This window comes from Phytophthora infestans, genomic scaffold, assembly GCF_000142945.1.
Source record: "Phytophthora infestans T30-4 supercont1.18 genomic scaffold, whole genome shotgun sequence".
Classification (NCBI taxonomy): Eukaryota; Oomycota; class Peronosporomycetes; order Peronosporales; family Peronosporaceae; genus Phytophthora; species Phytophthora infestans.
Window position 1 is genome coordinate 1619584 of NW_003303741.1, and position 14776 is coordinate 1634359.

Consider the following 14776-nt stretch of genomic DNA (forward strand, 5'->3'; position numbering starts at 1 on the left):
TGAATCTTGGTAACATCTTTGATTCGACTTCAACCTTTGCAGCTGATTCCCGCATTGGCGACGACAGCAGCAGACAATTTTTCTGCGGCGTGACGGGAGAACGTTTGGGTCCGAGGGGTAGATTGAGACCCTAGTAGAGTGCATCCGGGAGGTTTGCCGACAGGGCCCAATGACGGAAACGATCTGCTGTCTCGTAAGTAAGAGTACGCGAGCGGAACCAACAAGGCGATGTGGAATGCAAGAAGAAGTACCTCGCACTGCTAAATCAGAAGAAACCTACTTGTAATCCAACCTGCCTCGAGTATGTGTCCACTGCTCTCCAGGTTCAGTCGATGGCTGAAGAGGTGGAGCACGATAGCGATATAGACGACGACGGTGACACACTGGGGTCTGCGGAGCAATCCCAGGGCCCAACACAGGCCGGCGAGAGCACGCAGCAATCCGATGAAGTGTGGTGTAGCGGGATCAGCAAATTCTGCGAGATTGCTGGTTCCAACTTACCAACAGCGCCCAGACACCGAGGGTCCCCCAATGATCCGTGATCTGCTGAACTTTCCTCACCTTGTGTACCCGTCGGTAGGGTGGAGTTTTTCTCTCTCGGTAACTTCCGAAGAGTTAAAGTGGTGAAGCTTGAGTGTCTTGGCGAGACGTGGGGATTGGGTGGAGCAGTAGTGGTAAGATTTTCACTCTGCGTCCGTGGTTGGCTCTGGATCTAAAGCGAATAATCGAGCTTAAGTGGATCCAGGGCCTCGATCGTGGATCTGGTCTTAGGGTTGCCTTGCGGGTGTGTTCCCTTGTCTTTGCGTTTCCTTTGCGTACTCGCTGCCTCCTGTGACGGGATCTTGAGAGCTGAGAGACGCTAGGGTGTAGTCGGCCAAGTTGTAAATCCGGTTAACCTTTCGGATCTGACGTGTAAAGGAAAGATCACTAGGTTGTAGGATCTGGCCAATGTATTATCCAGCTATCACTACCAACACTAGATTCGCAATTCCCAACCTTCTCCGAGCTCGCACAGCCAATGTAGCTCCGATTCTCGGGGGCAGGAAGGCACTTGCGTGTTACTGTGCAAATTGATTTCTGTATTGATACGTAAGCCTATACCTGCCTGGATTCCTAACTTCTATGTATTTACCTGCTAAATCTCTTACCAGGCTCGGCTGCATGTCCTTTCTCTCCTTGACCCATCATCCCAGCTGTATTATCGTCAGATCCACTGGATCCATGGCGTAATCGTTATGGCCGGGTACACTTGTCCGAATCCAGTCCACCTTGATCCACCTCACTGCAAGTGTACACTCGTTATGGATCTGGGCCTTCCAATCTCCCAAAATTGTTTTACGACAGGTTGTGGTCTCCATCACTCCACGAAAGTTCGAGATCCACTGTATCCACCATCCCCGTATCCTGAATCCAGGTCACTCCGTGTGGGATCCTCACCCCCTTGGATCCAAACTCCGAAGTATGAGACCTGAGGACATATCGTGGTGGATCTTGCCTTCTCGCTAGTCGTTGATCCCGGATCCACCTTCAGATGGCACCTACCATCCTTCCTTAAAAGGACCCCCACTCGATCCACATGTACATGGTATATCCAATATCCCCTAAGTGAGCTCAAGTGAGGGTGGATCCGAGTCTCCCCTTGGTGGATCCTACCTTCCCCCATGTCGTCTTTTCCAGATCCATCGTCGGCTCATACCTGACGCCACTTATCATGGCCAACCCACCTCGAGCAACGTGAATCCCTGTCGGGCGATCCAAATACTCTCTAACCGCTTGATGATGTCACTGATTCGGGATAGTGACCCCTTGTTAGGTCCATTCTCTTATTTTTGAGAAAGCACTTCACCACAGAAGCATCGTATCGAGATGCAGATGATCGCATTGATTGGTCAAATACTGACGGCCATGGAGATCGTGGGCTACTCCCCCATAAGGAGTTACAACTCGCCATCAATGTATTACCCGGTAATTGCTAAAGAAGCACGCGATGCTACAGCCAGAAATGTCATCACCGATGTATCACGGCATGCCAATCATAAAGGGGCCATCAGGTGAGCGAATCCCCCCCCCCGCCTTCCGAGCCTAGCGACACGTCAATCACACCAGACTCAGATGCAAGGCCGAGAGAGTTTGGGCTTTAGCTATGCCCAGGGTGAAAAAAGGCCCTTTTCAGTGGCTCTTGGTGCAGCTGAATGGACTTCAATCTCCGCCGCATCAGCCGGGCCAGTCCCATACTCAAGATGTTGAACAGATTGTCCAACATCCTAGAATCCAGTCTCAGCCACAACGCCATGTCAACCTTCCTTCGAGTCGCCCTAACAATCTGCAAGTAAATCACGTACTCAGCGGCCCCACCAGACTACACCACCAAGTCGCTCACAAGGCGCGTCATCCTCCTGGAGTCGTGCCACCCAGCCTGCCACTGCAGCTTCCAATCGCCGCAGGTCTACACGCTCTTTCCTTGAGAAAGCGCGTGCGTCCCAAGAAAGACATGGCAGTGGCTATATTAAATGACCTGGATGAATAGACTTAGGTACGTCAAGCCAACGGAGTTAAAAGCTATAAAACTTCAGTTTAATCCGTTAAGAGGATAAGAACTACCTGCACGAGGATAAATATAACCTCGCCAAACGTTGGAGCGTTTGGAGACCGCCAGTGAACAAAAGGTGTCACGCCTGAAGCAACGCCGCTCTGAACTACAGGAGAAACTTGAAACGGAGCGCAACAACAGCAATAGGCTGGCGCTTCAAAACTCGAGCCTGCAAGCGAAGCTTGTCTCGCTCCATGCTTCTATGCAGCATCATTAACAACTGATCCAGTGGCACAATACAAGCAATCAAATATAGACAATCACCAGTGGCATTTGATTTAACAGGATTACCTCTTAATTGCCATCAAAATATTTGCACGGTCGACGCGATAGTATCTCGAAATCCGTTCGTTGCCTTCAATTTCCCTGAACGAATACTACCGAATTGCTCGTACACCATTACAGACTCGGGGTCCTCTCCTCGCCAGATTTTCGTGTATACGGTTTTGAATTGTTGATGCCGACGCGTCGAGTACGGACTTGGTGAAGCCGCATGCACGTTTTGAGAAGAGCACGTCGATAGTGGGTGTCGTCCGCAGGTAAAGGCATCTTTAGACGGGCAAATAAGCGTAGAGCGCGCATATCCCATTCGGCAGGCTGACGGGAGGAACCAAACTGCGCGTTAAACTCCATCAACTGGCGATATACAGTCATTCGCCCTGCTCCTGAAGCTCTCCTGGCTTGTTTCGAGCTGCGCTTTAACACTGTCTTAATACGTATTTCTACGCATTTCTTTATACAAGGAAACGCTGTGTCAGCAATTACATAATATCCATCAGGTGTACGGCTCAGGAGCTTGTCGTATAGCTCTCACTCCAAAGCCGCGTCATGCCAGCTTCCACGCGCATTAACACTACAGAAATAAGGCTCCCGTCGGGCGCAACTGCCAAAACGTTCGAGCAGTATTGACTGTATGTCCAGTCGTTATAGTAAGCATTCTGAACATCATCTGAGCTGGCAAAAACCTTTGTCTACCAGTAGGTGGCGCAGTGCAGTCATTGCGGAGTACTCCTCAAATACCATCGGATTTGCTGGCCACCGAATCCCCGCATCCCTCATTGTCTTCAAGACCTCGAGCAAAATCTCCAACGAGAACGTCAAGTTGCGAGCGCATAGTAACGGAGTCACAGCAAAAAAAAACTGTTGCGGATAGAACTCGGGCATAGTCGAGCAAAGATAATGGAGAAACAAAGCTAGTGTCGCAGTTGGAGAGAGTGATCGGCGATCTGGCCTTGGTTCCCCATCCAGGTCAATGTCGGTTTGTGGAAGTGGTGACGTGCTTCATCTTCTGCAAAACAATGACACCCAAACGTTATTCACCGTGCTCTTGACGCTGTAATGCCCTCCTACCTCGACTCGAAGTGACTCAGCAAGAAGAGAAAGCTGCTAACGTCGAATCTAGTAGCCAAAATGAATGCCTTGTCGTTTCCGGCGCCATAAATTGCCTCCCACGCAGTTTAATAGCGTAGTTTTGTGTGAAGGTTTGCTCTCGTCAGGTAGTTATGTTCCCGTTGCCGCTTTCGCTTGCTCTGCTGGCCCAAAACGCCCAGCGCAAGCATATGAGTCAGCTTGTTGATACCGCCGCTTGCCTCGTCGTCAATGGAGCCACTCATCGCTTAGTGATTGGTCGAAACGGCGTCTCAAATGCGCTGCAAGTGGAGCTCCGCGTCCTAAATCTGGAACGGGGTGGTTTATGACGTCATAAAACCCTGTGGAAATTGTTTCACTGGTACATTAAACCAGTCACTAAGCAAATTCACCGTTTCTGTAGATATAGACGATACTTTCCATTTTAATATTTGAATAGGTATTAAAGTACTGGTATTAGTACATAGACGAGGAAATCCTAATAAATTTATATTTTGAGGAACCCTGAAAATAAATTATGCATGTAGTAGTAAGGTTTGTACAGCCTTCACTCTAATTACATCCCAATTATTTGCCCGTTTTGTGAAAACTAACATGAGAATAGATACCTGCATGGTAGATCGGAAATCTGCAAATAAATAAATTGTGCTGAACTGTGGCAAATAAATATCTGCATGAAAACGTGATCGTGTTTCTAAGCTAATGGCTTCGGGAAAAACTTGCTCCTTGAGCGTTGGGAAGCCATCCGAGAAGCGTCAGACATGGCTAAGGTTGCGCGAGTTGGAAGTCTGAGGTGTGTGCGAGTTGCAAAGTGAGTTTGCGTCGGTCGCATCGGTTGCAGACCGCTGAGAGCCAGCGAAAATCTGGTGGCTGCCCAACAAGGACAGTAAATTTCGTGAAGAAATACCCAAAAATGATATAATTTATTAATTTTGGCTAGCCCATAAAGAAGGTTTTTTTAAGCTCCAGCAATTTATTTTCAGTAAGTATTTTGCTTAAGGATCCTGCTTTTTAACTTTATAAATATTTTTGCAGTAAGGTGTGCAACCAGTGTCGTGTCATTTCTGAACCCATTTCTCGCTGGTCAATATCTTCCGAGTTATATTTAAAGTTTCACAGGTTTTAAAAGCGCTTGCTTGAGGAACTTTAATTTAGCAACCCGTTTCGTGTCACTTTTAAACTTATATCTAGTATGGCTGTATCCAATATCGCCAGATCGCCCATGAGACAACTTTGTGGTTAGGTTAAGGCTGAAATTATCATTACAATCATCTGTTAAGGGTATTGATTCACAAAAGCGAAGGACCAAAACGGGTGAGACACAGTTCATAAAACAAGCGTTGACAGCTCAGGCGGTTAGCGGCAGTGTTTATTGAGGGCCAGTGTATTTGGTGTGGGTTCGAGTCCCCCCGATTGCATCGGAGCAGTGTATGTCGCCGTGCAGCCTTGCACGGTTAATTCTCCGCGCTAAATGGTAAGTAATTGTATCTGCACTGCAATCGGTTAATATCTAGCAGCCAATGTGCGTGTATTTTTATTTGCCTCCTAGAGCCTCTATAGTCCCCTGTGCGGCGTCTGTAGTTTTGCGTCTCTTCTTCTGCTTTGTTTTGTTTGTGTTTTCCTGCTCCAATTCATCCAGCCGTTTAGCAGTCAAAATGTAACCGCCAACAGAGGCCGTCTTTCTTCTTCTTATCTTCGTCGATGGCTGCGGCAGCGTCAGAATCTCACGGCGAATTGCCAGCTCGGCCATCAACCAGGCTGCAACCCGGAAGTCCGCCGGGCTTCCATTTCGTGTGTAGATTGCCATGCGCTGGTGCATCCTCACCAGCGATAGTGGATATAGCCCACACACTCGAAAGCCTGACGATACGTTGGTGGAAAAATGACATCTCGTCCAGGCCAAACAGAAAATCCTTACCGCGGTAGTTTTGTCAATAAAATACCCTCCCTCAGGATCCTCATCGACAAAATTATTTACTAGAGCACGAAGTTTACCCGTAAACGATGCGAAAACAGCCACATAGAGAGGTTAAAAATGGTGTGTTGCGCTCGCAGTCAGGCAAACCATTATAATCTTCGCTTGAATTGCTTTCTTGACAATAGAGCGCGAGTAATGGGAGGTACAGCCATCCATTACCAAGAGGAGAGGACGCTTTACGGTGGCTGGGACAGACTTCTAAAAAAACACGAGACATGACTCAAATAGGGTCAAACTTATGAAACCAGACGGGGTTGCCGTAATACCAGCACCAGGTGCGTCACAGCTATTAAGAATATCCAGCGGCACGGTCTTTCCAGGAACAATGAAAACAGGCGGCACAACGAAGCCCGAGGCACTTTGTACAAGCGATCATTGTCATGTGAAAACTTGTAGTTGGAGCAGATGTCCACACGTTTTTAGAGCGTCGAACGGAAACCACACGTTTCCCCTTCGACGCTTTGTAGAATGCGGTTTCATCGACGTTAAAGACGCGGTCGGCTGTAACACCATTTTGATAATGACCTTTGCCATTGAGTAAAACAGCTGGTGAACGTCGGTATAATCAACCGTATTGCGAGCTTTGGACAGCATTTGGGCGGAGCGATCCGTGAGCTCGGGGTGACGCTCTCTGATTTGCGTGTACCACCCTCCAGCGACAGTCCTACCAGCGACCAGCTCAGATATTTCCACCGCTTTCTTCATGATCTCGGCACGTCCTACCGGTTGGCGTACAATTTGGCGCCCAATGACCCATTCTTGAATTGCATCCTCAGCCTCTGTCGGCAGCAGAGGCTTTAACCCTCGTCGCTGTAGAATAACGTCTTTCTTTGCGTTACGATCCCACTTCCTCAGCGTGCTTCCTGGAATCTTGAGGTCCACGGCAACGGCGGAGGCTGGCTCACCGCCTTGGACACGCTGAACTGCACAGTCGAGGGCTTTTTGGCTGTACGATGGGGCCATTTGTAGCAATGGAGCGGTCTCGAGTCAAATCACAATCGATTTGCTATTGTGAATGACAGGTTCACAAGCACTTAATGTTTTTACCAATAACGTTACTTTTTTTTAATAGCCCGGTCTGATTGGGCATGCTCCCGACGCTACAAAACTGGTTTTCGATACGGAACTGGTTGCAGACCTTAAGTAATTTTTCCTCAACAATATTTTATATTTTTGAGGATATCTGGTTATTTAAAAACTCGATTATCTCGTCAACTCATAATGGGATCATTTTGTTTAGCGCAGTCTCATATATTTTGAGGATATCTGGTTATTATATTAGAGGTCAACGCTATCCTAGTGAAAAGAGCTGACCTCACCTCCTAGTGCATTCAAATGCATATCGCGGAACTCAGCCACTGGAAATTGCTGTTGTTGCTGGAACCGATTCTGATCTGTAACTCCCCATTGCCCGCTTGCAAATGTATCATCTGGTGGAGCGGACGCAGGGGGGAAAGCGTCCCAGGGGGTTGCTGCTACCGAAGTAGGAGACGGCAGAGTCGAGAACACTGGAGCGGAGAACTCGTTATTCCAAGATCGATTCGCTGGGCTCGAAGGGGCGTTCACAGTCATAAACTGCGGAATACCGTGTGGTGGAGTGTAGTTGGGCTCTGGGAACGCGAAGCCTCCGTTGGTAGGCGACGGCATCTGCATCTCATTCTCGGGTGGAGGTGGCGGGGGCGCGACGAACGCATCCCACCCATTATCCATAGACGAAGCCTTGTTTTGTGGACTACTAAGAGGCGACCCATACGGCGGCGATTCGCCCACGAACGCCTCAAATGAAGACTTGCGAACTGTGCAATGGGCCGGAAGTGGGGAAGTAGCTGCTGCCATAATGGCTTCAGACCCGACACGAGCGCCATTCTGGGCCACAGTCATGAATTGAGCCAGCACGCCGCCGTCTTCGCCCTCGTCTTCGCCATCCTCGACCAAAGAACGAATGCGACCAGTCGCTTCATGCATGCGCTCAGCGTAAGCGACGCGGCCACGCAGCACACGACGAAGTAGTGGAGCGAGTGCAGCGTCTCGAGACATGACGAAAGCACGGAGGTCGCGAATTACCGTGTCGGAGAGTCGTGTGTACTCCTGCGTTGTGGCTGCGAGCTTCTGCTCGTTACGGAACATCCGTTCCGTGTCCTTAGTCTTTTCGGATTTACCAGTGCTGGCTCGCTTCTCGTGCGATTCGCGCAGCCCCGCTACTTTACGTGCATAGTGATCGTAGAGCGCTTTCTGTTGCTGGAAAGCTGTCACTTCATTCTGAAGGTTCTGAGCATGTTTCAGCCAGCCTTTGACTGGAATCAGAACTTCTTGCTCCAGTCGCCCGTAGGCTTCTTGAAGTACCACCATATCCACATCAGCGCAAGCCACACGAGCTTCACCTGCGAACTGTTGCATCTCCGAAGCTCCCGAAGGTTTCTGCTGGAGACTGGCAGTGCCAGAGACACCGGACGACAGACTGTCGATGGCGCCGACCACGGAACTCGCCGTGGCGTGGAAAGTTCTGAGCGTCCCGGCGTAACTCTTCAAAGCCGAGTCCAACGTCGTCAGTCGCTGCAGAGTCGACTCGAAGTCCGAATAGGCCAAGTCATACGCCACGTTCGTGCTGGGCTTGGCTGCACCCAGCACAGTCAGCAGCTTGTTCTTCGTGCGCACACGCAGCGACGACATTCCTCCTCCTTCTGCTTGGATGCGGACGCCTTAAGCTCCGAGTCTGAGACTGTGTCACTGTCCAAGGAAATCTCGCTCTGATAGCAGTGGCATGTGCATTAACGAAGGTCGAAGCCTATCAATAGTAAAGTGACCTCGTCATCAGACTGCGAGACCGACGTTGACTAAAAATAAATCGTACTCTCTTTAATCTGAGGTCCGATCTGGAAGCGTCTAAGTGGTGCCGGCGTATGCCGGTTGGTAGTGTAGGAACTCCTGGGCGCACTGGGTCTCGAGTGGGCAGCTCTTGGCGCACGTGTAGACCGCAAGAGTGCCCCATTCACAGCTGCGTGAAGAGATGTCTCCTAGTGAGCTCTGGTGGTCCACTCCAAGGTAGTTTAGCAGCTGAGGCAGCACTTGGAACTCGAACTTGCGCTCGCCACCACAGCGCTCGCATGGTGGGACATCGCCAGAGTGCATTCCTTCCGAGTGTACCCACAGTACAGCTCCTTCCTCCCAGCGAGAGTAGCGCAGTACTTGGTCCTTGGCAAGAGCCACGCGTGTTAGGAAGCGCACGTACTGCGGGTCTTGGTCCTTTGTGTGGCCGAGTGCGTCGTTCAGTTCGCGTTGTGTCACATCCATGTCCATATCGTCTTCATCTTCCTCCTTCCTGTCCTTGTCTAAGAGCGCAGCCACAGTCAGTCAGGATCTAAACATCTAGAAACGAAAACTACTCAACGCACTCTTCTCGAACTCGGCCATCAGCTTGGCCTCGTACTCGTTCGCTGCTTCTCTACTGTCTGGTTCATGGTCGATCTCTAGGTCATGTTCGGGGAAAACCCACTTGGATCCCTTGGTGATCATCTGCCCCCTTGTCTCCTCCGACTCCACCAGCAAGTGCGTCTCCAAACTGATAGGATTTCAGCAGCTGTCGTTAGCTATAATGTCCACTAAAAAGGTCCTAGTTGTCTGTTCACTCACCTTTGTGCACACGTCTGCTTGTGTCCTCCTGCAGTCCAATGGTCCTTTTGATGTGCTTTACTACAGTACTGGGCCACGTGGCACGCGCTGCATGTGAACGTCGCGCGCTGTCCGCACAGAGCACAGAGGTCCACGTTGGTCTCTGTGGACTTCGGTTGCATTGCTCCTCCTTCGGCAGCGTAGAACGCATTGTTCCTGGGCAGTTGCAAGCGAAAAGCTTTTCCGTCTCCTTGGCGACTGCAGCCTGGAGAGCGACACACGAAGACGTACAGGCTGCGGTGAAAAGCGTCCTCCAGCTCGTCCAGTGGACAATAAATTTGCAGCAAGAAGGACAATGGAGAGTGACATTTTACGCATTGCAGCTGCTCGGTGGACGGGATGCCCGAAGTGGACGGAACCAGCCAACTCGGACGTCCGCCGATCTGTCCGCCGTCCCACTTGGTCCAGTCTGGCTCGCAATGCAGAGGTTTGGCGTCAACGGTGACAGGATCATCGCATACGAAGCCCAGCTCCACCTCGGGCGCCTCCTCGTCGTAGTCTAGCACGTCCTCTTCCGAGTCGCTCATCAACGCTGCAACTTGTATGGCTGTCAAATGACATTGTGTTCAAAACGTAAACGTGAGGTGGTTGACACGAATTTTTGGGAGCGATCAATTTTGAGCCAATGGACGAGGTCTGATTCCGCATCATTGGGGAGGATGACCTCCAGGACGCTTGTCGTGGCCGGAGCGGGCGTGGTAGGGCTTGCTGTAGCGCGAGCAGCTGCCTGTCGTGGACTAGAGGTGTTACTACTCGAGAAGAACGCGCTCGTGGGACAGGAGACCAGCGCGCGCAACAGCGAAGTCGTGCACGGTACGGCAGTTTACCATCACTTTAACGTGTGATGTGGTGCACTCAAGCTGAACTTCAATCTGATAACAAATAACACCAGCGGGTATCTACTACCCCAAGGGCAGTTGGAAGGCCAAGCTGTGCGTTAAAGGGCGAGAGCAGCTGTACGATTTCTGCGAAGAGTTTAACGTGCCGTTCTCCAAGTGTGGTAAACTGATTGTGGCGCATTCGCATCAGTCCGAGCAGCTACGGTCGATCCTCAAGCGCGGACTGGGAAATGGTGTGAGCGACCTGAAATTGTTGACACAGAGTGAGGCGCACACTATCGAGCCGCTCGTAGACTGCGATGAGGCTGTTTTTTCGCCCTCGACGGGTATTGTGGACTCGCACAGCCTCATGATGGCGTTGCAGGGCGATGCAGAGACCCATGGCGCCTTTGTGGCACGTGGGACTGCAGTTCTGGGTGGAAAATACGATATCAAGTCAAAGACATTCATCGTCCGAGCGGTGCAAGACGGTAAAGAACAGGAAGTGGAGTGCGACTATTTTGTCAACACCACGGGCATGTTTGCACCGAATCTGCTGGGTGAGATAGCAGCTCCAGGTGTACAACGTCCTGTAGGCCAAAACCTACTGCCTGCTGTCCCAGATCGGTTTGCCAAGGGCACGTACTTCAAGCTCAGCCCGAAGAATCGGCCGTTCACGTACGATATAATCTCGTCTTGAGGTTTTGTCTGTTGTTTCTAACCGATTTTATGCTGGGGGGTTCTACTTGTGTAGCCATCTCGTTTATCCGATTCCTGAGGTCGGCGGTCTCGGTGTGCATGCTACAGTTGATCTGGCTGGGAACGTCCGCTTCGGTCCTGACGTCCAATGGATCGACGAGATCGAGTACCAACCTGATCAGTCGAAAGCCGAGGAATTTGCCGAAAGAATCCGCACTTACTGGCCGCAAGCTCGTGCGGAGATGTTGGAGGCTGACTATTGTGGCATTCGTCCAAAGATTGCCATCAACGGTGGAGTCGTCGAGGATTTTTACATTGCGGTGAGTCTCCATGTAGCTGCTGCGACTATAACATTGCAATCGGCACTGAACTAACAGTTATTGGGTGTTTGTGGGTCATCAGGATAAGCACTCACACGGTGTACCAGGCCTCGTCCACTTGTGTGGCATTGAATCGCCCGGTCTTACAGCCTCTCTCGCTATCGCCGACACTGTTGTCGACATGCTACAGGACAAGCCATGACTCGGGGGTAAAAAAATGTTTCTTTTAGCTACACAACCCGCTCAACTTTTCTTGCCGCGTCCTCTTTTCTAGGCGACGCTGGTCTAATGTCGCTATCCTCGTCGTCCCAGTCGTCCGCCAGCTTTTTCGTCTTGAAGATATCATCGATCGACTCGTCGTCGTCTTCCAGTAGACCAAGCTCCACCAACGTGTCCTTCTCGATGCGCAAGTGACGCATTGCAACAAAGTACGTCATCGCTTGGACCACAGTACTGGCAACACCTAGATAGAAGGCAGTACCGAAGTGGTTCCCTTCGTGGTGTAGCACATGCGTCTCGAACATCCACACGCCTATCAGCGCCGCCTGTAGACTACCAGCGACCAACGCAGCCATCGCTCCACCGTGCACAAGACGCGACTGGAGGCTGTCGAAAGCAACGCCGACAAGGATCAACACCAGTGTGAGTCCTGAACACGTCGTGGCCATTCCTGACAGGACGACTGTCGCGTGGCCTGGAGCGCCGCACATGTCTGGTAGAAACCTGCCTAGCCACTCTGCCACTTGTTGTCGTTCACCAGCAGACGCGTGAGCCGTTCCTCGGTCTTGGTCTTCGTCCCATGCCAGCAGGAGCATGTCGACCGGATCCTCCGCTGCACAAAGACTGCTATTTGTCGAGCGCTCGGACCGCGAGCATGTTGCATCGGAGAATCCATGTGCAGCCTCGCAGTGAATACCCACCACACCTTCCTGGAAGAACGACGCGCAGGTAAACGTGGCTTCGGCAGCCCCCGAGTACATTCCGGGCTGTAGATTCGCCGACTGCATGAGGAAGCTGCGTAGCGTTTCACTGACCGTGCGGTTCTGGATCATCACACACGTGCCCCATATTCCGAAAGCCACCTCTAGATTGGCTGGGATTTCTCCGTCACTGTCAGAGCTACCGACAACGGTGATCTCTGACCAGTACGGCAGCAAAAGACTTGACAGCGATAACAGTCCAGCCAGCAGTGAATAAGCCACCGCTTCACGGCAAGAGAATATTGCATGAGAGCCTGTTAGTGTTAGATTTGAGCTTGAAGTAGTACAGGGCCAACTTACCGATGGCTCCAGGACGAGAGCACCCCATAGAGCTCTCGCTCTAGCGTCTTCAATAGAATGGAACTAGTCGAGTTGGTCTAGCGACCAAATTAGTCGAAAGGAAACGCCTTTAACTCCTGGTAGAGCTGGAGAAAAGTGCCATGGTTCTCGCACGGAAAGGGTCGTCGGTCAAGCGGAAAAGCGGCGGCAGTAGCTCGATTGCAACTTCTACCTTGTCGGCCGATGCAACCGCGCGTCAGGTAACGCGCGCAGAGTTTATGGAGCTCGCTGCAGCGGTCACCCAACTCAAGAAAGACTCGTTGAGGCATCAAGCAATCGGTAAATCTCTGATGTAGACCTATCGAGGTGAAGTTGAGCTATGAGGTACATGGATCTGATAAGTTGTTGCTTAGAGAGTCAACTCGCGAGCGATCTCGAGTTTGCAAATGCACAAGCTGCAGCGAACAAGACGGCTATGGGTACGCTGGCAGAGCTGGTGCTTGAGAAGACGTCCGGTATTGAGCAGCAAGGTGCGACGGAGTTGCAGACGCTGCAGGTGGAGTCAGAGCAGCGACTCACCGATGTGAAGCTGGCGTTGGAGCGTCTCGAGTTCCGTCTCCGTCACCAAACCCGAGACTGTCAAGCACTGACGGAACAGGTTGAACGACATCAAGAGGTAATGCAGGCGATGCGGACACAACTAGGGCAGACGCAACTACTCGTGGAGAAGCAGCAAGAAGACGCCAAGACGTTCGTGGAGAAGGTCGAGTACGCTCTTTCATCCTCGGAGACCAACGTGATGATTGCCACTGCCCAGTGTGCACAGAAGCTCGAAGCTTTCCAGCAACGCATGGTGGAGTACGTCAAGAAGCTCGATGATGACACACAAGGTGTGTATGACTATTAAATATCCATAGGACTATTCGCTGTACTCATTTTGGGGCCCTACTTGTATTGCGGTGATGGCTGTTAGAGCCCCTGAAGCAGCTATCGTGGCAATTACGAGACGTTGAGAGCAGGGGAAAACGTCAAACCACGCTGTTCCAGCAGGCTTTGGATGATCTCGTGGAGATGCGACAGGCTTTGCATGAGCTAGAGAGTCTGAAGGCGCTTGTCGAGCGGGAGCAAGAGTTTCGTGAATACTCACGCAAAGAGGTAGCGCAGTCATGTTTGTATTTCTCTGTTCGTCATGGATCGTATTGAACGTACCGGTACGCTACGCGTTTTTAGGACGCTCAACGTCTACAATCTGTGGAGCGCAAGATCAGCGAGGTCCTGACCCTCGCCGAGAGAGGAGCAGAGAAGATAGAGGTCCGTCATCTCGTGTCGCGTCTAGAAAGCAACGTCAAGACACGCGTGGAGGCAGTTCTCGAGGTACGTGCTGGAAAACACAGACCGTATCAGTACCGTACTCACACAACACTACAGTTAGTGTCGCTTTGCGTCCACAACCTCGGCAGTGCTACAACCCACGCATGATGCGTCGCATCCTAGCGTCTCTTAAAGGCACGTACCATTCTAAAGCAACAAGTACAGTCCGCTGGATTTCGATCAACGTACGGTACGGATACTGTCGCTTCCATCGACGTTCACCACGTACGGCCGTCTTGACAATGTGGTGATCATTTGTCTCAACCAGGCTCGCATGAAGCACGCCAGACGGCGACACGCTCTTCATGCTGTCGAACGTTTTGGTTCAGGCACACGGTAAGCCCAGCATCACATTTGCGGGCACCAGCGAGGAATGTGAGCTGCCGGGGCTCCGCTTTCTCGTCTCACGTGGCAGACTTGGTCGCACTGTCTGCTGGCGGTTCATTTGGCGCGAGGTCGTTCGATTGCAGCTCTCTCCGAGTGTAAACGGATTACAGTGTACAGTATTCGACGTGCCAACACAAGCGGTGACGACTCTGGCCGATTGGGTCGGAAGGTTTCATGCCAGCAGAGATCGTTATCGCTGGAATTGAGCCCTAAAGCTGCCAGACGAGGCGGTGGGGCAGCGAAACACCCGCCGCTGGCTACTGTGCGACGAGACAGCTACAGCACACCGACGTCTCGACGCAATGCGACGGCGCGAA

The 14776-nt window shown here is 51.3% G+C and overlaps 5 protein-coding genes across 5 annotated transcripts; 2 read left to right on the plus strand and 3 right to left on the minus strand.

Moving 5' to 3' along the window:
* Positions 1-7232: 7232 nt before the first annotated feature.
* On the minus strand, positions 7233-8673 carry PITG_10507 (cleavage induced hypothetical protein; the record flags this gene model as incomplete). The annotated part of the gene is made up of 1 exon (XM_002902241.1): positions 7233-8673. The coding sequence occupies one exon, from the start codon at positions 8604-8606 to the stop codon at positions 7233-7235; it is 1374 nt and encodes a 457-aa protein (XP_002902287.1).
* A 146-nt stretch (positions 8674-8819) lies between these two features.
* Positions 8820-10132, minus strand: PITG_10508 (programmed cell death protein 2, putative; the record flags this gene model as incomplete). Its single annotated transcript, XM_002902242.1, has 3 exons — positions 8820-9255; positions 9325-9495; positions 9567-10132. 3 exons carry the CDS (start codon positions 10130-10132, stop codon positions 8820-8822), a joined length of 1173 nt encoding a protein of 390 aa, XP_002902288.1.
* Positions 10133-10264: 132 nt separating this feature from the next.
* PITG_10509 (L-2-hydroxyglutarate dehydrogenase, putative) lies at positions 10265-11679 on the plus strand (the record flags this gene model as incomplete). Its single annotated transcript, XM_002902243.1, has 4 exons — positions 10265-10418; positions 10498-11101; positions 11178-11442; positions 11525-11679. The coding sequence occupies 4 exons, from the start codon at positions 10265-10267 to the stop codon at positions 11642-11644; spliced, it is 1143 nt and encodes a 380-aa protein (XP_002902289.1).
* On the minus strand, positions 11673-12562 carry PITG_10510 (uncharacterized protein; the record flags this gene model as incomplete). Its single annotated transcript, XM_002902244.1, has 1 exon — positions 11673-12562. The coding sequence occupies one exon, from the start codon at positions 12492-12494 to the stop codon at positions 11673-11675; it is 822 nt and encodes a 273-aa protein (XP_002902290.1).
* Positions 12563-12862: 300 nt separating this feature from the next.
* PITG_10511 (uncharacterized protein) lies at positions 12863-13904 on the plus strand (the record flags this gene model as incomplete). The annotated part of the gene is made up of 3 exons (XM_002902245.1): positions 12863-13040; positions 13115-13591; positions 13675-13904. 3 exons carry the CDS (start codon positions 12863-12865, stop codon positions 13902-13904), a joined length of 885 nt encoding a protein of 294 aa, XP_002902291.1.
* Between the last annotated feature and the right edge of the window lie 872 nt (positions 13905-14776).